The sequence below is a fragment of the Chondrus crispus genome, genomic scaffold (genome assembly GCF_000350225.1).
Source record: "Chondrus crispus Stackhouse genomic scaffold, scaffold_21, whole genome shotgun sequence".
NCBI classification, from domain to species: domain Eukaryota; phylum Rhodophyta; class Florideophyceae; order Gigartinales; family Gigartinaceae; genus Chondrus; species Chondrus crispus.
In genome coordinates, this window is record NW_005179101.1 from 478,319 (window position 1) to 505,198 (window position 26,880).

The following is a 26,880-nucleotide window of genomic DNA, read 5'->3' on the forward strand; positions in this document are numbered from 1 at the left end:
ACAGTTCGTCCACGAAAGGTTCACTTAGGACCACGTCTAAGAGCCCAAGCAGAAAAACTGCCAGACAGCTCGCTGCCAGCGACAGAGCTTCGGACGAGTCACTACTGGTCGTAAGAATTATTTATGACCCCGAACGAGGCCGCGGTCCCGTCAATAATGTCTATCGCTACTGTTGAACTGGTCGCCAGGAGGTTGGTCACAGACGTGAAACGTCATCAACGATCCTTGAGGATCAAGGAGATGAAACGGGATAAATGGAGGAGCACAAATCGTATCGTATGAGACGCGCAAGCGCGACGTGCGCTCGATTTCTGGGCGGTCGGTCGTTCATGCCCTGGACTATAACGGATGTGTCGGAACTCGCATACATTTTAGTTTCTCATTGGCGAGGGGAATCCCTCCTACTTAGAGAGAAGCTGCGAATTCGCCAAGGGAAAGCTACCTGATAACCCGACGGGCATTGTTGACGAAGACATTGTCCGATCGCACCCCGTTCGCTCAAGTGTATATGCGTAATCTCTGTTGATATTGCTCGGGAAGTGGGAGACACTGTTTGCCCCCCACAGTGGGGATCGTAGGAGAAACGATAACGACGTACATATACAGGTACACACTGCCGGTCGACTGATTTGACGTGTACGACGCTTTCGAAGGAGATGACTGCTTGCGCCGCTCAAAAAGGGTACGCAAAAAAAGATGTGACAGTTTGTTTAAGGAAACGTTTTGCTCAGGGTGAACACAAAGGACACGGGAAGTTCGTCGAAGACTACGAGCGTTTTTCGTACTTCTAATTCTCAACTTCCTAGTTGCCAAGGGGACGGAGGACTATAAATTATTCACTTTGGAGGGAAGTCTGCACCACGTCGCGTGCGCATGTAAGCGCGCTATGATTGAGATTTCCCCAAGACCGGTTGCCGGTTTGGTGACCAAGGAGAGGAAACCCCATATCAAGGGTTAATGTGGTTGTCGTCGACGGGATATTCAAGGGCGGTATGGAAAACCGAAAAACCGAAAATGATGAGGACAACCTTGGAGGCGCAACGAAGCGAGTCGGTTGAGGAAGGGAAGCACTTAATTCTGTCTCACGGTCGTCGACCTCTGGCGGAGAAAACACGAAAAAGAGAACGACATTGTGGATAAGGGGTGGAGGAGAAGGTAACAGGGATGCACGCGCCGTAGCAGACGTGACCACAAGAGAGGGAAAAGAGAAGGTAATAGGGGATGTGCAACTGCAGTTGCAGAGGTGCACAGAAAAAGGACAAGAGAAGGCATACAGTAACGAGGAAAAGAGAAGGAAAGTGGAAAGAGGAAGATACGACCGCGGCGACGGGGCGTATACAAAAAAAAAAGAGAAAAAGAGGAGGAAGAAGCGAGGTGAAGAGAAGGAGGAAGGAGGTATAAGGGTGCCACCGTGATTATGCCGGGATGGGCATCAATGAGAAAAAGAGGAGGAAACGAAAGGACGAAGGAGCACGCAGGAAAATTCAATTTACGGATCAAAGGCGACATGACGAGGTCGCAAATTCAGCGTCACGCAGGCCGGATAGAGATGCGACAAGCTATCACGAGGGAAGTGTCGCGCCCGTCAGCTCAGACGAGAGGGTTGCCAAAGGATTTGCCCTTTGGAAGTGATGACACGAGGCGAGCCAAAACTCGCAGGTCGTCAATCGAGGCTCCTTGCAGAGCCTCTCCCTCAACACCGTGAGCACAGAGCAAGGCACAGTATACGCTCGTGACGTCGTGGGTATTTTTGGAAATTGTTGGAGATGGGGGGGGGAGATATCACTTCCCTTACCGACAATGTTTCGGTGTGGCCTGCCGAGGGAATTTCGACAGCTGAAGGCGCCTTTGACGAGGATGGAGAGGCGAGGGCTGCGCGCGGGGAAGCAGGGATAGCCGATCGACGAGGAATTGGAGAGGAAGGGCGGGAGCATACATGAAGCTCCCGGGGGTCAGATGTGACGATGGGGGTAACGTCGGGAACCGGTGTTTGGTTTCCGAATCGACGGCTCGTTTGAGCTTCCCACGCCGAGCAGAGGGTCGATGACCAGGGGTTGAACCACACGAAGTCGCCCGTGGCTGGGTGGTATCGACCAGGGGAGAAGGAGGGACGTTGGCGATTGAAGGATCGAGAGGAGTTTTGCGGAGGGACACAGTCCCAATCCACGCCCTCGATCGTATCAAGGAGGGAGCGTATTTCGCGATTGAAATCAGAGCCACCCAAAGGGGCAGAGAAGTCCAATAGACGCATTTGTGTTATCAGCTTCGCGGGGAGGTGCCAAAGGCGCCAGCAATCATAGGTCTCCCACAAGAGGGTGGCAAGTACTTTGATGCACCACTCTGTGAGGAAGACCACCCATAACCCGTGTTGCGGATCCCGCAGGTAGCTGCCATAGTACGTGAGTATGGGTCCCATTTCAGCCCAAAAGCCTTGACTCACCTCGTACTGGCTCCACCATGAGGGGATGCGCTGGTAACGACTTGCATAATGCTGACGGGAAATCTCGCGCGCCTCTACCATTTGGTAGCCGATGAAGTACCCCGTATCAGACCGAATACGCCGTTCAAAGCGCACTGTGTTCTGAAAGAAGAAAATACCCCCGCGTTTTAAATGACGGAAATTCGAAGGGATAATGGGTTCGGTCCAAAAGATGGCATCGGATGTGACAGTATGTCGGCTTCGCCACAGGCGATCCGCCTCGGCGGCAGGGTCACCAAAGATGATATCAATGAGATTGTCTAAGTAGAGGCGTTCGCCCTCTGTACGACAACGCCAAGCGTCACAACCGTATGACGAGGGTATGAGGGTGTCCGAAATGGGGATGGCAAGCCGAGCGAATACGACCTCCATAAATCGCAGAGAGAGAGTGACGGCCCCGTGGGGGAGGATGACGTAGGATGGAAGTCGGAATTGCTATACGGGTCCGCCAGTCAAAGGAGCGGATAGAAAGCACAGGGAGATTACCGGGAAGCATGCCCGCGTCGTCGGCGAATTGGTGTTCGATTTTGGAAACGTCGCGAATACCCACGGAGGAGAACCACTGGGCCGAGGCAAATAAGGAAGGATGTTCGTGCATGATTTTGTCCTGTAGCTCTTCGAGCGAGGGGTAGTGACGGGCTACCCAAGAGGGATGATAACCTGGATGAAAGGCAGGGTCGGAGACGTCCGAATCAGGGGGACGTCGGGGTATAGGAGGGAGGTCGACGGAAGCGCGAGACTTGTTCGCGAAGCCGACACCGGTGCGTCGACGGGCAGTATTTTCGCCCGCGAGCTCAGGAGGTGGAGGACACGTGGGATTCGTCTTGTCCTTGCTCATGCGGAGACCGTCGGTCAGGAACGGAAAAGTAGGGGGTCGAGAAGAGAAGAAGGAGTTGGAGATCAAGGAGTGTAGCCGATGTGCAAGGACGCTCAGAAGGGGGATATGTAGCGCAATACGCACCTGGAAAGGGGGGTGAAATGAAAGGAAAATATTTGGATATGAAAAGTAGTCCGAGTTGGGGGACACACGTGTGAATAATTGCACAGTTTGAATTTTTAATTATTTTATTTTATTTAGTTAATTAGTTGGCATTAATTTTGCTGACACTAGATTAGATCTAGGATCTAGCGCCGCGAGCTACTGTAGTGACTCCGGCGGGGCGATATATACCTTAGCCCTCTGACCACCAAGTCAGTAAAGGTAACCCGAGTTGCCAGAGTTGAATGTCGCCTTGGTCGAAGTCCGTCTCTACCAAGACGCTCCCTTTTACCTAAGCCTGCGGCATCCTCTATCGCTCGGGGGATCCCTTTTCTTTTTCCTTATTTCCCTATCCCTTTCTATCTCTAATTCTACCTATTTTTCCCTTATCTTGTGCTGGTGCCATCGGCCTCGGTTGCCACCGAACCGGTGTAGGTGTCTATGCCATCGGGCGACACAGTTGACGTAGCGCTGCTACTGTGACCCATTTTCCGACGGAGACCGTTGCAACGACGTCTCCCTCGAAGGGCTCCGTCGTGTTACGAGCCAGTGTTGGTACCATCGGTGTCGGTTGCGACCGAACTGGTGTAGGTGTTTCGAGCCATCGGGCGGCACAGTTGACGTAGCGCTGCTACTTTCGTTTCATCCCGTCGGGCTGCGTTGCGACGCCCCCGTCGAAGGCCTTGTCGCGTTAAAAGGTGTCGGAGAAGCTCAACGAGCATTGGCCTTACAACCCAGTGGATTCGGGGTACCCAAGTACACGCCCCACCCCGCACTCGTCGAGCAGTTCTTTTCGCAAGTCTCTACCACACCGATCCCGTGCCGGGCTGTTTCTCTGTGCCCCCCTACCAGGGATCTGAGCTACTACGAGTCGCAAGCTCGTTTAAACGGAGAAGGGAGAGTGGGACACTCCGTAGAGCTGTGCCATCAGCAGTTCTTCTCTTTGCTGCTGTTGTTGTTTTTGCTGGACCGTTGGACCGTGGTCCCTGCCTGACAGGCGCATTGCACTACAACAAGCCCTGCCGCATGTTGCTGGAGACATGCAGCAGATGGTCTGCGTACCTTACGCGGACGAGACTAGACGCGGGGATACCACCCGGGGTTCGAGAGAACCGATCCTCTCTTTTGATCCCCGGTGGGGCGGCTATCAGCCCCAGGATCTCACTACGCGTCAGGGCCCGGCAGACGTTCGTACGTTTCCGGTGACCCTATTTGGCGCATTGGGCCCCGCGGCCCCCAGGGTCGAGGCAGTCCACACGATGATCCAGGAGTTTAGCTCCGTCGCCATTTACAGGATGTATCGTCTGGACAACGTCTCGACCCTCGTCACGTCAGGGGACGCGGGGCGAATCGCGAAATATGTGCATCGTTGCCGTGGGATTCGTCCCACGATGCGCAATTTTGATGGAACGAACGCGATCGAATTACTTCCCTTGCTGAAAGATGTGCGCATCACTTTCAATTCGCAACATCTCACGGCAGGGGTCGCGATTCGCGTACTCGCGCATTTTCTTGAACGCGACGCGGAACGATTATATACAAGCTACACTATGCGCGGAATCCGTGCAGGCCAGCTCCATGACGATATGAGCCGGCCTGGGCTTATTAATCAATTTATCAAGCGCTACCTCACTGATGACGTACTGGGGGTAGCGCACGATGCCGTCGTGTCGGCCCATCAGAAGCCGCACGAGACGGAAAATGCGTTCGCGGATAGGCTCGAGTCGAACGCGTTCGAGTGCACCGCGGTATTTACGGAGCAAGCCTTGGGTCATTATTTTGTACGCGGATTGGCTCCCGCGACGCGAGCAGCGGTGGCAGAGACCGTCCAGAGGTTGCCCGCGAACCAGAAGACGGACCTGTCAATTATCAGACGCATCGCGACCGCAGAAGGAACCACGTTTCGCGCCCGACGCGGACTCCCGCTGCCGGACCCGAAACCGGCAGCGAGGGGGGCAGAACCCCCAGGTCGAACGCGACGAGCTCCCCCGCGACAGCCCTCCACGTCAATGAAGAGGACTGGGAGGCCGACCCCGTCCTCGTCATGAGAGGCGGGGAGGCCATGGGCGGCCGGCCTCCGACGCCGGCGTCGACGGAGACCACAGGCAGCTTTGCCACCGCGTTCGCGCACACCCCGGTAGGGGTGGGTGGCCCGGACCACCGTCTCGCGGAATTGGATATATCGCGTCAAGGGGGGGACGTGTATCCTCCCTCCTGTGTCCCCCAGCTCACGGAGGAAGAGGCCCGTCAGGCGGCGACATTCGCGTCAGCCGCCGGGAGCACGTACGTCTGCTGGCTGTGCCGAACGCACGGCCATGCCATGTACGCGTGCCTCTTCCTCGCGCCGGAGCAGCGCATGTTTACCGCGTATCGAAACTACCGGTCTCAATTGCAGACGCGTCCGGGGATGCGGAATCTCCTCCAACAGTAGGTCGCTGGTAACCGTGGTCCGCGCTCGGGCCACGCGAATCGCCCCGGAGGAGGCGTCCGTTTCGCCCCTCGCGGAGGAGGATATCGACGCGAACAACGCGACTTCCGAAAAGCCGACACGCAATACCCACGTCAGGATGGAAGAGGAGAACGCGGTCGGTCCAGATTGCCGACGGGGGTACAGAACGCGATACTGTACCTCCAGAACTGGGCAGAGGATACGCCTCCCCTGCCCGTACAGGGGAGCGAGCGAGAGCCGACTCCCGTCGCTCCCCAGATTTTACAACGTCCGGACGTTGAAAATCACGCCCGCGAAGTACCCGAGTACTTCGCGGATGCTACCGCTCTGGAGTGGGTACGGCCAGGCCAGCCACTCGAACGGAGGTCCGGAGCCGCGCTAGCTACCGATAGTGGCGCGACTAGCTCGGATAGCTCAGGTAGCTCGAAAAACGCGTAAAGGCGGTCACGTTAACGCGATCACGTGAACCGTCTCGCCAATATATACCCGACCCGTCAACATACCCTTATCAAGGGCAGGGGGAATACTTACCGATGATATTCCCCTCGCCGGAGTGCGAAGTCGCCGCGACCCACGACTGTCCGGCGCGAAAACAATTATTTATCAAACGCGAAATGACCGCGGCTTCCGTAAGCCCGGTACCACCCCACGAACGCGAAGATTTCCCGACCGCCGGAGGTCGGATGCCACGGATCCGCCGTGAAGGCACCAGAGACAGCAAGAGCCCGGTGCAAGAAGAAGAACGCGACGTGCGCGTCGAGAAGGCGCCGCGTGAAGAAGTAACGCGTGAACAACGCGTGGGCCCCTCCTTGGGCCCAAGGAGTCAAGGGCCAAAAGACGGACGCGAGGCCCCAGACTCCGACGGTCAAGGAAGAAGAACGCGAAGAAGGGGCAAGACGCGACGCCGACGCCCAAAGCGAAATGACCTGGCGCGAAAGGTCCCGCCCAAGGTCGTAGAGGGCGTCGTCTGCCTGATGACGTCCAAGATCTACAATATATTGGGCTCGATAGCCACTGAGAAGAACGCGTTCAAGCCGTACACTATCGCCGTCGATAAGTGTTCTGGCTACAATCTGGTGAGGAAGGCCGACCTTCCTCCCGATTGGACGCGACACGCGATACGAGACGCGCCATTGCCAAGGCTGGCCGGAGCGAACAGGAATCCGTTGAGGCTGAGCGCCATGGTCCGCTTGGTTGTCCGGATTCGGAACACGACGTTCCGAGTCCCGTTCGTCGTCGCGGACCAACTGGCCGTACCCGTGCTTCTTGGCACCTCGTTCATTGACGCGCATGTCCGGAGCATCGACATAGAGGCTCAGAGGCTCGAGCTCCGGCATGGGGTCGCCGTGGCCATCGTGAACGCGAAAGGGGAGCCGTCTCCCCCTACAATGCGACATGGACGCGAAACAAACCGCGCAGAAGTACGCGAAGAAACCAAGCACCCGATTCGGATCGCGCGCTGGGTAAATGTCCCCGCTATTTCGCAAGTTCGCGTACGCGTTACGACCGCGGGGAGGGGCCTGGTATTTTTGGATCCCAAGCCGTCGCTTCAGCACCGCCACGGGGTGAGTGTAGTGCAATACGCACCTGAAAAGGGGGGTGAAAAGAAAGGAAAATATTTGGATATGAAAAGTAGTCCGAGTTGGGGGACACACGTGTGAATAATTGCACAGTTTGAATTTTTAATTATTTTATTTTATTTAGTTAATTAGTTGGCATTAATTTTGCTGACACTAGATTAGATCTAGGATCTAGCGCCGCGAGCTACTGTAGTGACTCCGGCGGGCGATATATACATTAGCCCTTTGACCACCAAGTCAGTAAAGGTAACCCGAGTTGCCAGAGTTGAATATCGCCTTGGTCGAAGTCCGTCTTTCCCAAGACGCTCCCTTTTACCACAGATTACGTTATCCTTTGCGCTCGGGGGTTCCCCTTTTCTTTTTCCTTTATTTCCCTATTCATTTCTACTTGTACCTCTAGATTTCCCTTAATTGTGTTGGTTCCACTGGAGTTGGTTGCGACCGATCCGGTGTAGGTGTTCTAGCCATCGGGCAACATGTTGTGTAGCGCTGCTACTGTTTCAAGTTCCGTCGGAAGGCTGTTGCAACGACGCCTCCGTCGAAGGTCCTACTGTATAAGAAAGAGTTGGTACCACCTACCGCGATTGCGATCGCGCTGGTGAGGGTGTTTTTAGCCATCGGGCAACACGTCGGTAGTAGCGCTGCTACACGGTTACGATCCCGTCGGGAAGTGCTGAACAAGCCCCCGTCGAAGACCTTGAGTTATACCCAAGGTGCTGAAGACGCTCGTCGAGCATTGGCCTTACAACCCAGCGAAAGTGCTTCTACACTGGGCGCCACTATCCGCCTAGCTCTCAAGCGCAAGCTGGCAGATAAGGGTAGGCGTTGACAAGAATTACAAAATGTGTAACCGACCATTCATAAAGTTAAAAATGGCTAAGTGGGTCGACCCCAAGATTCTTATGTAGCTGTAATCTGCTTAATCTCCCCATTCACACGGGCGAGGTTTTGTTACATAGATATGACTACAACGCCAGGAATTTTAAAAAACAATACATTCATTGGCTGATGAAGATATTTTAGAAACCCTCAGGAAGTGGGAGAAAAAAGGTAAAACGTTTTTTAAGCACTGCCACAGCGCACAGTGATCCTCGCGCTGCATTTCTCTCGTTCCCCATCCCTTGGGTCCCTTACCGCATTCAACGCTCCCCTTTCCATTCCCTGCCCCTCTACCCCTGCTGTCGGCATGTCCGGTGAGCAACAAGACCCATTCGGACTTGAGTCAATGCAAGAAACGGACCTACTGTGCACAACGACAGATAGCAGTGAACAACAGCTAGATGTCACTCGTCTCGTTGCCGATGCTGAGTCCCTCCTCGCAGATGTTAATGGACAGTCCGTTCCGCAGCCAAGCCTAACACTACTTTCGCAGTCCTTGACGCCTGCGGCAAAGTTAAATGCAAAGACGCACTACGACAAGGCTATGATGCAGTGTATTTGTGAAACTAAATGTGTGGATAAACTTGATGATGCAGAAGACTTAGCGTACTCATTTGTGTCGCTAAAAGACTCAGACAGGCTGAGTATTGTTAGGTCGATGTTTTTAGCCCTCACCTCAGCAGCCAACAGCCAAAATGAGTTATGTGAATGGCTGCCAGGTCACGCCGCAAAGCGCAAAGCTAAGAGGCGTCGCACCGATACGGCCGGTAACACATCAACAGTTTACTGTCTGCTCGGTAAACGGATTTGCCGACATGCATTTAGCGCGATTGTCCAACTGCATTCCGTGACTATCAACAAGCATGCAATTGAGGTATCCAGTAACCGCAGCATTGGACCTTACATACCTTTAAGGTCTGAAGGGCAGAATGGGAGGCGCTCCTTGCAAACTATAGTTGCTATTGGCTTTCTGCCACGGTATGGTGATTTGCATGCACTGGCATGCCCGACGGGGCGTGGCTCATCCGATGAGCACCCAGTGCAATGGTTGCCATGTGACACTATTAAGAAGCTTGTTTATGATGCTTATGTCGCGAACTGGTCAGAAATCATGGACTTTGTTTTTTTGTCGACGTCTGGTTCCCCAGTACGTCCAGAAAAGCCGCTAAGCAAAGACGGCTTTGGGAAGGTTTGGAATCAACACATCCCTACATTACGCATTCTAAAGAACGGAAGTGACTTCTGCGACCTGTGTACTCAACTGAAGAATACTGCTGAAAACCTACAGGATCCCAATGCTAAAGACGCCGTTTTACAGGCACGGGAGAGGCACCGGCAGGAGGCTTTTGTTGAATTCAGACGATACCGCAGTTTGCAGAGTGAGGCAAAACAAAGCCTATCGGGAGATTATATTCACCTCGTGTTCGACTTTGCCGAAAAGATCCTTCTTCCCTCTTTACTTCGACAGCCCGGTCAACTGCATTTTGTTACTGGGCTTAAATTTGATTTTTTGGGGTGGCGTGTAGCAACATCAATCGAACCTACATCTTTGGCCTTCCAGAGGGGTATTGGCCAATGGACAAGACATGCAACGAAGTCGTTTCTATGTTAAATCATGCAATTGCATTGCAACGTCAGCCGGGTTCAGTTGTGCAAGTGTTCGCAAACTAGTTTTGCATGCAGATAACTGCGCTGGCCACAACAAAAACCAATTCATGCTTTACTACCTGGCGTGGCGTGTCTGTGTTGGTTTCGAGACTGAAATTGAGCTGAACTTTCTAGTCGCCGGTCACACTAAGAATCAGTGTGACGGTGCATTTGGGCACGTGAAACGAGCACTAAAACAAGCGGATGTACTCTGCCCGCCCGATATGATGGGGGTAATAGAGGGAAGTGCGAGAACCAATGAAGGTGTTTACTCTGTTGATGTTCCATGGTTTGATTGGAAGGAGTTTCTAACAGGTTTGTTCAAGACTCCTACGTCGTTTCGTATTAGCCAGTATCATGTGTTTACGGTCAGAAGGGCAGAACCTGGTATTTTGAAAGTCAAAGAGCTTTCTAGCACGAGTGACTTTTCCGACTATTGCCTCTTCAAGAGAAGCGTAACGGAGGCATTAGTGATGCAGAAGACTGCCGTAGCTTTGCACAATCCAGCGTTAGTTCTTAGTCCGACGCCTCTAGAACTAGTTCCTTTGCCGCGGGAGCACACCAGAAGGGACTATCTTGAGGAGAATGTATGCCAAAGGTATTATGAGGGCAACCAACGCTTTGCTGAGGATTACTTTGGCAATGGAAAGGAGAAATAGGTAGCAAAAGACTGTATGTTCATTGAGGGCCTCCTTTAAGACAGCATGGACCGCCATGTTTGGATGTATATGTTTGCGATTTTCAAAATATTACATGTCCAATAATTTAATGTATTGTGTCAGCGCGCCGTGATCCGTAAATTGGCTCAAGGGGTGCTTCATACCGGGCTATCGATAGGGAAGCGAACGGTCTTTCTGAGCAGTGATGCAAGGAAGTGGCTGCAAAAAAGCCGCAAATCTCATTATCTTACAGTGCCTGGTTCGATATAGTGCCGTTTTCGGCCCACTGACAGAGGGAGGCACTATATCGCGATCCCCGTGTACTGGCATTCAGGGACGTCAATAAAATGATTAAATTGAATTTTAATGTATGCTAAATTGGATCAAGATTGAATTCTATCGCACTTATGCGGTAGGCGACAGCCAATGGTGTGCTCTCGTATGGCACGTTGGTAGCGACAGATTCCATTATATTAACTTCGTGTGCGCCATCATACTGTTAAGAAAAGTATTAAATGGACCAATCAGGTGCACGCTGACGTCCATACATGTCCAAACATGCCCGTCCATGCTGTCTTAAAGGAGGCCCTGAGGGCCTCCACTGATTAAAGAAGGTGAACCAGCTGTTCTGTACTGTGCGAGGCAAGTTCGGGCGCATCTCTGAATCTATTGGTCGGATTAACAAACGGATTGCGGCATCTCAAAGCTCTCGACATTCTTAAAAAGAAAGGGGTTTTCGTGTTTTTTCGTTAAAAAAAGGGTCTTGGCCATATCTCCGAATCAATTTTTTAGCCATTTTTAATTTTATGAATGGACGGTTACACAAATGCAGACCGAGTCCAGCAAAATTAGTGTCTCGGTGACACGTGGCCTCGCATGAGGCCTCTTCTTAAGCTGTGAAAAGAAATTCAAATTTTGCGCAGTCGAGTACCACTGAGCTCTTTTTGACTGAAACGGGGCATGTTAAGACACACCCTCACACACCCTGAGGGTGTGTCTTAACATGCCCCGTTTTGCTGCGGTTTGCTTTGCTTTGCCCAAAGAAGTGATTTGGCGTGCTATGAGTGGCTCCTACTTTTTAATTTATGTGTTTAAGAAAAGCAAGGGCTTAAGAAGCATACGGTATTTGTTAAGAATTTAAAAGTATTCCTGGCAAAACCGGGCAAGGCAAAGCAAAAGCCAGCCTGTTAAGACACGCCCTGAGGGCGTGTCTTAAGGGCGTGTCTTAACAGGCTGGTTTTTGCGATGAGATCTTTTTGATCCAGGCCTTGCTTCTCACTTTTCACATGGTAGCGTCCCTTGCCATCTTGTACAATACGAACATTACCCAAAAGTCTGCGATCGCCTTGTACAAACGCAAACTCTCTCAACGCGCTCTACGACAACGAACACAAAAGATTTTATTGGAAAATATCACAAGCGCGACGGAAAGGGTACGCAAGATTGCTCCCAGGATTGGAACACATGTTCCGCAGCGAGCAGCCTATCTACGAGTCGTCCAGGGCACGCTGTGAAAGGGATTCGGTCAATGAGGTGCAACTTCTCACCTTTGATGTGAGCAATCGATACGTTTTGCTTGTGGCAAACGGTCCTAATGAATGGAGGCTTCCGGGATTTCTTTCTGACACGGTAGATGTCACCCCGACACATGATGTGTGCAGCGCTGCTAAGACAGTCATTGGTATAGAATTTCCGTTCATTGTTCTTCGAGATTGTTACTTTGAAGAGTGGTCCGTTGAAACCGATGATCATTCAGACTCGGGAAGCCGCGGTATTATCGTTGTTGGGTGCCGTGAGAAATCTGAACGAGTGCCTTCTGGATGCAGTTGGGTGGCCATCACCGATAATCACGGAGCGGGTGTCGTCCATGTCTCGCACTCGGAGAAAGGAGCGGAGCAAGCTATTCGACGAGAACTAAAACAGGCCGCAGCCAACGTTTCGCCGCCTCGACGGGTGCCTTGGGCCTCTGTCGAATGGCACCACGAAACGCTTCGAAAAGTGCGCGAAATAATGCGTGGACACAATTTGCATGTGATGGGGGATCTGGTTCAGATCCGTACGTCCTACAGAGGAGCCGTGCTAAAGATCAAGACGAATGAGGGTGATTACTACCTAAAATGCAGCCCATCCACGTCGAACGATGCTGGAGTGACGTCAATAATGTCAAGCGTTGCTCCCGATCTTGTCGCCAAGCCGTTGTTTGCAGACGTGGAAAGTCGTCAAATGATCCTTACCGACCACGGTGACGAGACTGGCCTGCTTGGATTGGAACTTGAAGGGCGTAAGCAGGTGATGAGAGATCTGGCGCGTCTGCACCGCGCAAGCAGAAGTGTGTTGCCCGATTTGTTGCAGGCCGGGCTACCATGTTATTCACCGCTGTGGATGCGTGAGAACTTGACCTCACTTTTTCAGTCTAAGGAGCTTTTGTCTGTGCGGGAAACGGAACCAAGCCAGAAGCTGTCCAACACCAAGGTCAAGCTGCAAGAATACCTGACGGAACTTATTAGTTGGGAAATGCCTAATTGTTTGATACACAATGACGCGTTGGATGGGAACCTAACCTGGAAGAGCGCCGATGAGGGTCCAGGGTTCCGGTTTTTTGACTTTGACAGCTCTTTCGCAAGCCATCCTTTGTTTGATGTGCACTGGTACAGCCGGGGGTTGCTGGAGGTCTATGCACAGGAAATGGACATAGCTGACATTGACGGATTGTATAGCGTGAAGAAGAAAACCTCTTATCTTTCACGGCTCGTGCGAGCATATATATACTTGGACAAGGCTAGGGAAGCGGAAGACGGTGCTCCCCGGGAGGACGCCCTTCAATGGCTAGAGAACAGTGTTCGTTTCTTGCTGATGTGACCGAAGAAGGAAAGGGTGAGCGCGTATTTTTGGACTGAGTTAACGTGTACGACGTTGTAGTCTAGGACGAGTGGTTCTGCAGTTGGCATCAGCTCTATGCGCTTCATAATGAGTATAAAGAAAGTGCGAAAGGTTTGGCGGGAACATCAACGTCAGGACGACAGTAGAGGCCTGAAAGTGTCCGGTTCTCGTTTTGCATGCATCACCCGGCTTTATCCCTGTGCTGAAAAATAGAACATTTTTGAAAACAGAAAAAAGCAGTTTTCCGAGACATACACACACTGCACCGCGGTCGCCGGATTCGTAGTAGACAGAGGACAAGGAGGGGCGCGTTCACTGGACACAGGGATAGGGGGCGCAGCGTTGGGATGAGTGCGGGCGGAAGACATGTGGTATCTGCATCCTGGGACGAGACCGTGCGGATGTGGGACGTGGATAGATGGATCAACCTTCGTTGCGAGTGGGTAGAGGACTGGCAAGACATCACGGATCGAATTCTGGGGACGGCAGACATGGGCAATGTTTCTCGTACAGGAGAAACATGGTAAATAACTCCACGGAAGAGAAAAGTTGCGCGAAGGCGAGAGGACGGGGTCTGAAGCTGTCCTGGCTCGAGTGGAGACTACAGTAGACTCACTGATATGGCACGATCACGCAGTTGTAGTTGCAGTGGTGGCTAATCCGGTTGCTTCCATGAAGATAGTGGTCTAAATCGCGAAAAGCCGTAGACGCTTGCCACCCCATGTATTTGTGTTGTGTTGCAATGGTGCGTCATGGTAGTTGAGGGGGGTGGGGTTCATTTTGATGATGCGAATGCTTGAGAGTCTTGTTTCATGGACGTTGCCAGTCCATATCTTTGTATCTGTGATCTACAGTATCAACCAGCTTCACGTCACCAGACTGTAATCAACAAAGCCGCCGTCTTCTACACGCCCAGCAGCCAGAGCTTTTGTGACGCAATCACCCACGTGTTACACGTGGATGTTAGCTTTACATAAATGGGCAGCGCTGTCTCTCAGGTGCGCTCTTGTACTGTACAGTGCTTTCAGATGCGCACTTGTACTCGTGACCTGCGCCACCGGTCTCTATCCTGCGGCGTCTCCACCACAACGTTTCTCCCTCCCACGCATTCCCGTGTCTGCCACACTTCCCCAGACTCACCCACCACCCCATCTAGCGTGGTTCCTTATATGCCTCCGACCTCGCGTCCACCTTGCAGACCCCCCATCACGCTAACCCGTTCGCGGCTCGTAACCGGAACAGCCATGCTCGCCCCTCGCCGACGCCAGGCCCCTATCCCCGTCCTCGTCCTCCTACCTGCCCTCTTCTTCCGCGACAGCCTCGCTCTCACCCAACATACCCTGGCCCCCAAATCACCGCAACCTTTGCATCCTCGCCTTCGTCATATTTTCGCCCCGCCTTCCTCGGACACCATTGCAACGAGTAGGGAGCGTCTTTTAAGCACGATGTCCAGCGTTGGCGTTCACGCCACAGACGGCGTGCTGCTGATTAACAGGGGGTGGGCCCCTTTATGACATCGTCGTGGATCATGCAAAAACTGCGGCGCTGTGGGTGCATTTATGTTGCGGTTCGCGCCCCGCAGCACGCGTATGACGGGCTATTTCCAGATACTGTACCACTTAGCTGTATTCCCGGTATCGTTGCCGTAGTCCGATGTGCAGTACCCAAGGGTACTGTGCGTGGGACGATTTTCCGGAAACTGGAAGCGATGGCAGGAATTGTCTACATCCAGCTTGCGGGAAAGCGATATAACATATCGCTTGCACATATTATGTGCACCACCACACAATGCACACCTGTCTGTGTGAAACGAGAGACAGGACATGACTTCTCTTGTGATATCCAAGTACCCATATCACAGTCTTGGTGAATTTCCGAGCATTTATTGAAGCGATGATCTTTCAAATATAGTTCATACGAGACAGTGTTGCGCGCTTGTTTTCCTTCCTGAGGCAAAATGGATGCAAAAAGACGAAAACGCCCATCAACTGAGCCAGGGTTTAGAGGCTCCAAGGAAATCAAAAGATACAAACTGTTCGCATCAGTTGCCATTGGACAGGCACCGTTGCATGCTACACGAGTAGGTCAACTCTGCGCATGTGCTTGCTCTATTGTACAGGTTCCCAGTTGTGTATTTATAGTGAACAAGCCTATACGTCCCACCGCATCGCCCCAGACCACGAAGGAGTTTTGAAGTACGGCACTGTCCTGAGCAAGGAGTTACTGTTTTGATATTCCTGTCCTTTCCGCCCGCTCCGACTCGTACGCTAACATTCCTCTTCCACATACATCACGAACATGCCGGTCGTGATGTGCAAAGTCTGCGGTGCCACTGTGGAAGTGAAACATCTTTCTACGCGCGCTGGGGAAAAGAAAAAGGAGGCTCATGTGGAGAAATATCACAAGGCTGACGGAAAGGAGTTCGACGATTGCTTCTAGGATTGGGGGATATACCATTCTACAGCGGACAGCCTATCTACGAGTCGTCCAGAGCACGGTGTGACAGAGATTTAGTCAATGAGGTGCTCCTTCTTACCTTTGATATGAACCATCGGTAACATTTGCCAGTGGCAAGTGGTCCTGATGAATGGAGGCTTCTGGGATTTCTTTCTGACAAAGTAGATGATAGCGGGGCCTCGGGTGTGTGCAGCGGTGAGGACACACTCACCAGTATTAAAATTCTGTTCAGTGTTCTTCGATTTTACATGCATCACCTGGCTTTACGAAACGCTAGTCTACCAACAGCAACGAGACTGATCCACTTTGCAGAACGGCCGCTGTTTTTTGTCGATCCAGACCTCAAGCAGAGCAAGTGAAGAAAGGCTGTTTGTTGAGGATTCTGGATTGCGCTCACCCTTATAGATCCCAGCTTGAACCGGGACCACGTAGTGGTCATTAGTGGGTCTAACACCCCCAACTCCAGCGTCACACGCATCAAGCCCTGCCTTGCAGTGGCCGCCATCGCCGGAACATCGCCCGACTGTCGAGGTGTGGAGCACAATAGAGTTGTACTCTTCCTTTTCCTACTTTTGACTGAGGGAGGGGACGCGACGGCACAAGGCGGGACCTCTGAGGGGGGGGGGGGGGGCTACTGTAAAAGGCTGTGCACTCACTCAGGAAGTCCTGAAGGATGCCTTTGATGAAGCTTTGCCGTCGGCTTGGGACCCACTTCCCATGCCACGGAGGGGCGGACAAATACCTGGATCGTCGCCAAGCACATGTTGTACAATACTTTAAGACGCTACGTCCAAGTTTGAACTGAAGTCGCCTCCAGAAAGTATTTGGGGTGGTTGTCAAGGAGTGGCCTCACGTACGTCGCTAGGTTAGTTTAAGGTATGCTGCCTGAAATCGCTACATCTCCCGCCCATTGTCAAAAAGCGCCATTGAGGAATCCCTAACAAGAGATCGAAACTGTTTTTTTGGATCTGGGGCGTGAGCCACTGTGCATTATATCTATCTTTGTAGTCGAATTTACCTCCGTGCAGGTGTGCATAGCATAGTTGATGTTGGGAAGGGAGAGCTATTTTTTTTTCCCTTCAAATGTTTGTGTTCCTTTGCCTGTACTGCGCATCCATAAATTGCGACATTATGCACATTTCGATCATATCTCCGGGACGTGGTTGTGCGCGTGATGGAGTGGCACGAAGCTTTCGTCCTGCGCGATGCGACGCCTGCCTAAAGCGCATGGACCCGAAGGCCTGAATTCCTTTATTGCGTCATACCAACTCTTCAGCAGTGCGCGCGATAGCTCATTTTCACCTCGTGGGACTTGCTTCACTTATCTCGGGCACTTTTGTTACTCGAATCGCATGACTCGCTCTCATACGCAGTTGTTTCTGACAGGAATATCCTTAAATCCCAGGAACGAAGTCACAGGTTAGCTGGCAGCGTCAGGCAGTCCTTGTCTTTAACCAGTGTAAACCGCTGTCATCACTGGATATCTACCTAGATTTGCAGCTGGAAAAAACTCAAGAGTACAAACAATGCAAGCAGCCAACGTGCGCGGACATGGGGGCAAGGCGAACTGTTCACGAATGGCAACAAAGCGCTTTCTTGATCGCGAGTGATTTCACCCCGCCCGAATTGCGACGAAAACCGATCCATGTGAACAAATATTGCAGATGTACGAATTGAGCAGAGGTGGTCGGCGCGCACAATGTCGGCGAAATAGACAATCCTGCAGTGCTAAGCAATTGTGTAATTGCCTATGAGCTTTCTGGGACGCTTTACTTAGAACGTGTCTTGAAGCTCGAGTGTATGTGTAACAGACAATGCCATGAAACCTACCACCGGATATCGAAGCTGTGGACAGCTGTCCAATCCTTCTTGTCGCTAGAGTTCTGTCGCTTCCTTGAAACGAATGTATAGCAGCATTACAGAGTCCTTGGTAAAGAATGGCATTTATTTTAGAATTCATCATAGTTGGACGTCTGGCTGCTACAGAAATGGAAAATACATCATGATGTACATGGGTTTGCGCTTGCGATTGATTCGTAAGTTCAAATCGCGGCTGAGTTGTCCACATTACCTCCGTCAAGTCGCGACACGAATCTTTCGAGCCGCACCATGCCTGATGCTTGAAGACTGCGACGCAGGAAGCGATTTTCCCGCGAAAAACAAAAAATGGTGGACTGGTCTCCAATGGAATGTGTTTGAAACAAGGTACTGACTGTATCAGAGACAGTTTTGTCGAGCGGAACGGGAGAAGTCTAGATTTTGTACGTGTGAACTCTTGAGCTGCTAATTTGCAGCAGTCTGCGCGATAAACTGACTGATGAAATGACCAGCTGGAAGCGCAACGAGCCACTTCTTGCTCAATGTCGATTTGAGACAATATTGGAATATGCCTGCGGGATTTGCCCGGTAAACGCGACTTACGACCCTTCCTATGTTTGCAGCACGCATTTCGCAATTGTACAAGCATCCTGTCTCGGATATTCATGTCGCAGAAGCAAGACAGATACACATGTACAACATCGACATTCGGTCGCATTTCAACTGAAAACGTGCAGTGTATCGGTTGTGCATTGATTAGTTGTGCGCTGTATCGTCAGCCGCATCATTTCTACTTTACGAAAGTTGCCGAGTGTGAATTGTTTTCAACCTCAGATTGATAACACCGAATCCCAACCTCTTTTTGTTACGAAGGCCTTTCAAACAGCAACAGGGGCGTCTCTTCAAAACAGTGCTTCTACACTGGGCGCCACTATCCGCCTAGCTCTCAAGCGCAAGCTGGCAGATAAGGGTAAGCGTTGACAAGGTTTACAAAATGCAGACCGAGTCCGGCAAAATTAATGTCTCGGTGACAGGTGGCCTCGCATGAGGCCTCTTCTTAAGCTGTGAAAAGAAATTCAAATTTTGCGCAGTCGAGTACCACTGAGCTCTTTTTGACTGAGATCTTTTTGATCCAGGCCTTGCTTCTCACTTCTCACATGGTAGCGTCCCTTGCCATCTTGTACAGTACGAACATTACCCAAAAATCTGCGATCGCCTTGTACAAACGCAAACTCTCTCAACGCGCTCTACGACAACGAACACAAAAGATTTTATTGGAAAATATCACAAGCGCGACGGAAAGGGTACGCAAGATTGCTCCCAGGATTGGAACACATGTTCCGCAGCGAACAGCCTATCTACGAGTCGTCCAGGGCACGCTGTGAAAGGGATTCGGTCAATGAGGTGCAACTTCTCACCTTTGATGTGAGTAATCGATACGTTTTGCTTGTGGCAAACGGTCCTAATGAATGGAGGCTTCCGGGATTTCTTTCTGACACGGTAGATGTCACCCCGACACATGATGTGTGCAGCGCTGCTAAGACAGTCATTGGTATAGAATTTCCGTTCATTGTTCTTCGAGATTGTTACTTTGAAGAGTGGTCCGTTGAAACCGATGATCATTCAGACTCGGGAAGCCGCGGTATTATCGTTGTTGGGTGCCGTGAGAAATCTGAACGAGTGCCTTCTGGATGCAGTTGGGTGGCCATCACCGATAATCACGGAGCGGGTGTCGTCCATGTCTCGCACTCGGAGAAAGGAGCGGAGCAAGCTATTCGACGAGAACTAAAACAGGCCGCAGCCAACGTTTCGCCGCCTCGACGGGTGCCTTGGGCCTCTGTCGAATGGCACCACGAAACGCTTCGAAAAGTGCGCGAAATAATGCGTGGACACAATTTGCATGTGATGGGGGATCTGGTTCAGATCCGTACGTCCTACAGAGGAGCCGTGCTAAAGATCAAGACGAATGAGGGTGATTACTACCTAAAATGCAGCCCATCCACGTCGAACGATGCTGGAGTGACGTCAATAATGTCAAGCGTTGCTCCCGATCTTGTCGCCAAGCCGTTGTTTGCAGACGTGGAAAGTCGTCAAATGATCCTTACCGACCACGGTGACGAGACTGGCCTGTGTAGATTGGAACTTGAAGGGCGTAAGCAGGTGGTAAGAGACACGGTGCGTCTGCACCGCGCAAGCAGAAGTGTGTTGCCCGATTTGTTGCAGGCCGGGCTACCATGTTATTCACCGCTGTGGATGCGTGAGAACTTGACCTCACTTTTTCAGTCTAAGGAGCTTTTGTCTGTGCGGGAAACGGAACCAAGCCAGAAGCTGTCAAACACCAAGGTCAAGCTGCAAGAATGCCTGACGGAACTTATTAGTTGGGAAATGCCAAATTGTTTGATACACAATGACGCGTTGGAAGGGAACCTAACCAGGAAGAGCGCCGATGAGGGTCCAGGGTTCCGGTTTTTTGACTTTGATAGCTCTTTCGCAAGCCATCCTTTGTTTGATGTGCACTGGTGCAACCGGGAATTGTTGGAGGTCTATGCACAGGAAATGAACATAGCTGACATTGATGGATTGTATAGCGTGAAGAAGAAAACCTCTTATCTTTCACGGCTCGTGCGAGCATATATATACTTGGACAAGGCTAGGGAAGCGGAAGACGGTGCTCCCCGGGAAGACGCCCTTCAATGGCTAGAGAACAGTGTTCGTTTCTTGCTGAGCTGACTAAAGACGGAAAGGGTGACCACATATTTTTGGGCTGAGTTAACTAACGTGTACGATGTTGTAGTCTGGGACGAGTGGTTCTGCAGTTGGCATCAGCTCTATGCGCTTCATAATGAATATAAAGAAAGCGCGAAAGGTTTGGCGGGAACATCAACGTCAGGACGACAGTAGAGGCCTGAAAGTGTCCGGTTCTCGTTTTGCATGCATCACCCGGCTTTATCCCTGTGCTGAAAAAAAGAACATTTTTGAAAACAGAAAAAAGCAGTTTTCCGAGACATACACACACTGCACCGCGGTCGCCGGATTCGTAGTAGACAGAGGACAAGGAGGGGCGCGTTCACTGGACACAGGGATAGGGGGCGCAGCGTTGGGATGAGTGCGGGCGGAAGACATGTGGTATCTGCATCCTGGGACGAGACCGTGCGGATGTGGGACGTGGATAGATGGATCAACCTTCGTTGCGAGTGGGTAGAGGACTGGCAAGACATCACGGATCGAATTCTGGGAACGGCAGACATGGGCAATGTTTCTCGTACAGGAGAAACATGGTAAATAACTCCACGGAAGAGAAAAGTTGCGTGAAGGCGAGAGGACGGGGTCTGAAGCTGTCCTGGCTCGAGTGGAGACTACAGTTGTAGAGAAACACATGTGCTTGTCACAGTCGTCAACACTCGTGTGTACTCACAACGGACACACGTGTGCGAGATGGGATACGTTGACACAGATAACACGTGTAGAAGCTCGTTGCTGATAATGTGGAAGAAGCAGACAGCATTTCAGGGAGCTGACAGAAAATAATGCAGACAGCGAGCGCAACTCTTAGAGATGCGGCGTTCTCGTTACTGACAAATGTATGTACCCTACCGCTTTGTAGAGCGAGGAAAAGAAGAAGAAAGGGCACGTAATAAAATCACCAACTGTGAGTATTCACGATATTCTTTGGCAAGAATTTGCTACCGCGTTCGTACGCGAGACCCCGTGCGCTTCTGCGCGAGACGACCATCCTTTGGATATTGTCACACACACTGGAAGAATATTTTTGTATCTTCCCCCCCTGGATTTCACAACACTTGCAAGTTTATACAAAATCTAGTTTAATCGATCGTTATGGATCCCTCATCGCAACTGTCGCAACGCAACTTGGAATCGATCAAGAAACACATCAGCAAAGTGGATCGAACCCACCCGCTCATCGAAAACATTTGCGTGGAACTTAATGAAGCTATTGACCTGCCAGCCGAAGAAATTGTATCTTTCTTAAAGGATTGTCTTTCTCCAGATGTTCTACTAGTCGACCCGGCGATGGAAAAAGGCAGCTTTTTTTCGAGCCGTCCGAAAAGTAATTGAGGTTTGTGGAGTGGAAGTTAGTTATGCTGCAGGTATACCGCTTCCAAAAAAAGTAATAGAAGCACTGTACTCGGACATTCCTGATGTTTTAAATGAAGCCCAGCAAATGCTACAAGCTTAGAAAAAGTTTGGAACATTCAAACCTGATTTTGTCCCAGAACAGAGTAACCCTGAAATACTGACATACACCCCAGCAGAGACTGACCTTGCTCGTGCTGAGGTAGGAATACAACAAGACACGCGTATTGCAAGGAACGATGCAGCTGAACAACTACTGGAATATCAACCTCTACAAAAGGAAAATCTGCGAGCAACCGTTCCGCTTGAACATTCTATCCCGAGGAAGCAAAACCTGGCGAAAAATAGACAGGCTGTTGCAAATGGATTCCATCACAATAATGGAAAATTTTCGGGATTACCCGGGACTGGAATACCTTTGCACATCGTCAAGATGAAATTCGAAGAACTAGTGTTTGAACAAGAAATTCCGGAAACGAATCGCGTTCAATTGATGCACAACTGTTTGTCAGGTATAGCTCAGGAATATTTTTATTCTACAGTACGAAGCACTGCGGAAAATAGCGAAGCTGCATTCGATATGATTTCGGAAAGGTTCAGCTCCAAACAACATCAGTCTCAGGCCTTAGCATACCTTCGTCGACTCTCCTTTTCTGGAATTAAGAGCGAAAAGTCATGTTCAGATATTGAGGCTCTAGCAGCTGCACATTCACGTATTTTAGAATACATCCCACAATGCGGACCATCATACCAAAACGAACATCAAGATGGACACATGGGTGAGTTCCTCGCAGGAATTGTAGACGGACAGCCTTGGGCTGAGCACGTCCTTACCGCACGAATAACCGCGAATGGCAAAGAGAGGGGCATGGACTACAATTCGCTTTATGCTATGCTGGCCTCAGCCTTGACACTCGTAGACAATAGAGAAAAATCGGACACCTCATCAAAAGGAAATCCCGCTGACTCGGTGTTCTATGGTGAGACCTATGGAAAGCATATCCCAAGAAAAAGGAACACAACGAACAGATATAGCTCTAACAAGTTAATCCAAAAACAAAAACGCCCAGCGAACTTCAGGCTCTAAAACAAAGAACAAAATGTCTAGTCTGTGAAGGTTGGCCACTGGAAAAATGAATGCCCGGACAAAAGGTCTACGATGACAGACATTATCAGAGCTCGTATCAAAGAAAATGGAGGAACGGACAAAGCAGCTGCCCAAGTCCTTTTCCTTAGCCGACCAAGAGGATTCGTATGCAGAATATGCTGCACAAGCCGAAAATGGGCATGGCCCGTGCAACGGAAGCGAAGAACACAGCGCTCTCAACCCTTTCGAAAGCCTTTACAGCACCGCGGAGTCCGGTTCCGGTCTAGACGATTCTCTTCAGAATACATTCGAAACTTTGCGCACTGGTCTAGGAAGCGATGAGGAGCCCCAAGAGATATGCAACGACATAGGGGATTTTTGACTGCCAGCGCACCTTTCGTGGACAGTTCGCTGGCTAACAAAGCTCCACTACCTACATACTCACGATCCCCAACGCTTGCTACCGGTTCTAAGATGCATAGGTGTAGAACGATTTGTGGGACACGGCGGAGCATCGGTCAAAGGAAATGGCAACACAGTTTGCCCGAGGAACGGATCCCGATCGATATACACTACGTGAGAGACGCCTTTCTCAAATCGAAAAGGTTTTCTGCAGGCCGACCCCCGAAATTTGCCGGTGCATGCATTGACATTGGATCACCTCGATCCTTGATCGGGCTCAGCCAAGCAAAAGCTTACTGCAGGGCAATGTGTATCAAGCTAAATCTGTCTCCATCTCGGACCTGTTTCAGATTTGGCACCTATCCTACACGCTCACTCGGCAAAATAGCAATCCTACTACCAACTCTGGGAAGTACTATACCATTGAAGGTAGACGTAGTTCGTGAAAATATTCCGATGCTTATTGGACTAGACGTATTATTGCAGCATTGCTTGGAACCTTCAGTACTGAAACGATCCCTCAATTGTACGAAACAAGATTGGTCACTCCCTTTGCAAATGAAACATGGACATTTGTATCTCTGTTGGAACCCATGCTCGTTTTCAGTATTTTTCACTCGGAACCAATTAGAGAGGTTACATCGACACATGCTCCACCCTTCATCACGCAAACTTTACGACCTTTTGCGCAAAGCTGATCCCGAGAACCTGCAACCCGATACTCTGAAGACCCTCAAGGATGTATCAAAGGAATGCGAGACGTGCACTCTATATGCTCCCAAACAAATCACATTTCGCATCAGAGACGCAGATAAGATCAAATTCAATCATCGCATATTGATGGATATCATGTTTCTGAAAGACAGACGGCAAAAGTCTAGACCCGTGTTGCATGTTATAGACGCTGGAACTCGTTTTAGTGCCGCAGCATTTTTGAAGGACAGTAGCACAACCACAATTTGGAATACGTTTATCAAAATTTGGTCTTCAGTTTACGTTGGATTCCCGGAATCATTACTTACAGATCAAGGGTCTGTCTTTCTTTCTTGAGAATGGAAATACAATTGTGAATCCTCCCGAATTGAGCTACTTAACACAGGAACAGAAAGTCACAATTCCTTAGGGATTGGCGAAAAGTATCACCCCACACTCCGAACAATTTGTAGAAAAGTACTCTGTGATCACCGCGCCTTGCCCGAAGATATAGCCCTTGCTAAATCGGTCCAAGCAATGAACGAGACCGTCGGACCTCATGGACTGGTGCCCACGCTATTGGTTTTTGGGGTAATCCCGAAACTGCCCGATATATCCGAGCGTGATTTTCCTGTACAAAGGGAGCGACTGAGAGCGGCCTGCACGGCAAGAAAGAAATACGAGAAAGTGGTGGCCAAGAGCATTGTGCAGCGAGGCCTACGCACTGTACCGCCACCGGCTGCGGATCACGTTTACGTACCAGGAGACTTCGCGTACGTGTACCGGGAAGGCCTAAAACAATATACTGGTCCACATCTCGTAGCATCGGTGGAGGAAAAATGCATACGTCTGCACCTAGGAGAAAGTACTGGCCCACGTTCTTTTAACATAGCTCAACTTCGACCGGCACCACTGCAACGACACCCAACATATGACGAACAACTCTCTAGATCTGCAACCAACCATAACACAGTAATGCATACCGAAACGCTGGAACCTGGAGATGCTAGAGAACATCTGTTCGACGATGCTAAAAGAAAAGAAATACTCGGGCTAATTGAGAAGGGAACCTTTAAGATCGTACTGGAAGAGGAGGCAGGACCACATCCGAACATAGTCCCGTCACGATACGTCCTCACAATCAAACACGCAGATAATGGATCCACACTTTATAAGGCTCGCTTAGTCCTTGGTGGACATGGCGATAGAGAAAAGCACTCCGTCGTGCACAATACATTCAATCTGAAACAATCGTCAGTGCGCATTATGTTGGCATTGCCTACTATTCTTGGGTTCGAAGTATGGTCACTCGATGTAAAACAGGCGTATCTACAAGAAGCATCAGAGCTACAACGCAAGGTGTTTACTCGCCCAGCATCCATTGAACTTCGACCAGATGAACTAGTGCAAATATTGAAACCATTGTATGGATTAACTGACTCCGGAGATTATTGGTGTGAGACCAATCACAAGTTTCACCTAGGAAAACTGAGAATGGAACAGTAGACAGGGGATTTTGCTCTATTCTTTAGACGAATAAGGGAGCAACTAGTATCCGTATCAGGCTCGTACGTGGATGATGTTTTTCAAGCAGGTACAAAGGAAGAGAAAAAGCGCTTGCAAACCCACTTCAAGAATGAATTCGACATCAAACTGAACAACGAAACAAGTTTCACCTATACAGGGCTCCAATGTGACACCTCGGATAGGAATGAGCGAAAGTTATCTCAAAAGAAATATATCGAAAGACTAAGGTTCCTGACAAAGACCTCCACGTTTCAAGAGTTTAGATCTCTCCGGGCTCGTCTGGCCTGGGTCGTACACACGAGACCAGACATAGCATGCGCTGTGTCCTTTGCTGCACAGATCACTGAACGCATTCATAACACTCACTGTAACCAGGCTTTGAACAGAATTGTCAAGCATTTGAAGCAAACGGCAGAGGTTCAGCTGAGATTCCCAAAGCTCGACATAAATTCGGTCAGGCTGCTGGTGTACACTGACGCCTCACATAACAACAGGGAACAGAACAGGTCGCAGCTGGGGTACTTGATTTTGTTAGCAGACAAGTTTGATCGATGCGCGTTTCTGCATTACTCTTCATACAAATCCACGCGAGTGACGCGATCATCAATGGCTGGTGAAACTCTCGCTTTTGTAGAAGGCTTTGACTGCGCATACTTAATCAAACACGACCTTTCAAGAATTTTAGGGCGATCAATTCCGCTGCTGATGTTCACGGATAGCGAGGCTCTATTCCAAGTTTTGACTAAGTCGAGGTATACAACAGAAAAAAGACTAATGGTTGACATATCGGCAGCACGAGAAGCATATCAAACGAAGGTCATTTCTAATGTTGCCCTTATCAGCTCCGACGTTAATTACGCTGACGCCCTGACGAAAATTAAGAGCAACAGCGCTCTACAGGGATTGCTCCGCTCCCACCTTGTGCAACACGACGTCCGACAGTGGGTCATGGCCCCGCCGCACAAACAGGTGTTGTCCTCCGACAAGAAAATTGCGGGTGTGTAGAGAAACAGATGTGCTTGTCAGTCGTCAACACTCGTGTGTACTCACAACGGACACACGTGTGCGAGATGGGATACGTTGACACAGATAACACGTGTAGAAGCTCGTTGCTGATAATGTGGAAGAAGCAGACAGCATTTCGGAGACCTGACAGAAAATAATGCAGACAGCGAGCGCAACTCTTAGAGATGCGGCGTTCTCGTTACTGACAAATGTATGTACCCCACCGCTTTGTAGAGCGAGGAAA

The 26,880-nt window shown here is 50.5% G+C and overlaps 6 protein-coding genes; 3 read left to right on the forward strand and 3 right to left on the reverse strand.

Moving 5' to 3' along the window:
- Positions 1-11,183: 11,183 nt before the first annotated feature.
- On the reverse strand, positions 11,184-11,330 carry CHC_T00004030001 (hypothetical protein). Its single transcript, XM_005715665.1, has one exon. The coding sequence runs from the start codon at positions 11,328-11,330 to the stop codon at positions 11,184-11,186; it is 147 nt and encodes a 48-aa protein (XP_005715722.1).
- Positions 11,331-12,136: 806 nt separating this feature from the next.
- On the forward strand, positions 12,137-13,708 carry CHC_T00004031001 (hypothetical protein). XM_005715666.1 is given in 2 exon segments: positions 12,137-13,531; positions 13,532-13,708. 1 exon segment carries the CDS (start codon positions 12,137-12,139, stop codon positions 13,529-13,531), a length of 1,395 nt encoding a protein of 464 aa, XP_005715723.1. The 3' UTR covers positions 13,532-13,708.
- Positions 13,709-15,509: 1,801 nt separating this feature from the next.
- CHC_T00004032001 (hypothetical protein) lies at positions 15,510-15,746 on the forward strand. The gene has a single exon (XM_005715667.1). The coding sequence runs from the start codon at positions 15,510-15,512 to the stop codon at positions 15,744-15,746; it is 237 nt and encodes a 78-aa protein (XP_005715724.1).
- A 26-nt stretch (positions 15,747-15,772) lies between these two features.
- On the reverse strand, positions 15,773-16,009 carry CHC_T00004033001 (hypothetical protein). The gene has a single exon (XM_005715668.1). The coding sequence runs from the start codon at positions 16,007-16,009 to the stop codon at positions 15,773-15,775; it is 237 nt and encodes a 78-aa protein (XP_005715725.1).
- A 53-nt stretch (positions 16,010-16,062) lies between these two features.
- Positions 16,063-16,263, reverse strand: CHC_T00004034001 (hypothetical protein). The gene has a single exon (XM_005715669.1). It carries the CDS (start codon positions 16,261-16,263, stop codon positions 16,063-16,065), a length of 201 nt encoding a protein of 66 aa, XP_005715726.1.
- Positions 16,264-19,162: 2,899 nt separating this feature from the next.
- Positions 19,163-20,997, forward strand: CHC_T00004035001 (hypothetical protein). XM_005715670.1 is given in 2 exon segments: positions 19,163-20,557; positions 20,558-20,997. 1 exon segment carries the CDS (start codon positions 19,163-19,165, stop codon positions 20,555-20,557), a length of 1,395 nt encoding a protein of 464 aa, XP_005715727.1. The 3' UTR covers positions 20,558-20,997.
- Positions 20,998-26,880: the final 5,883 nt, after the last annotated feature.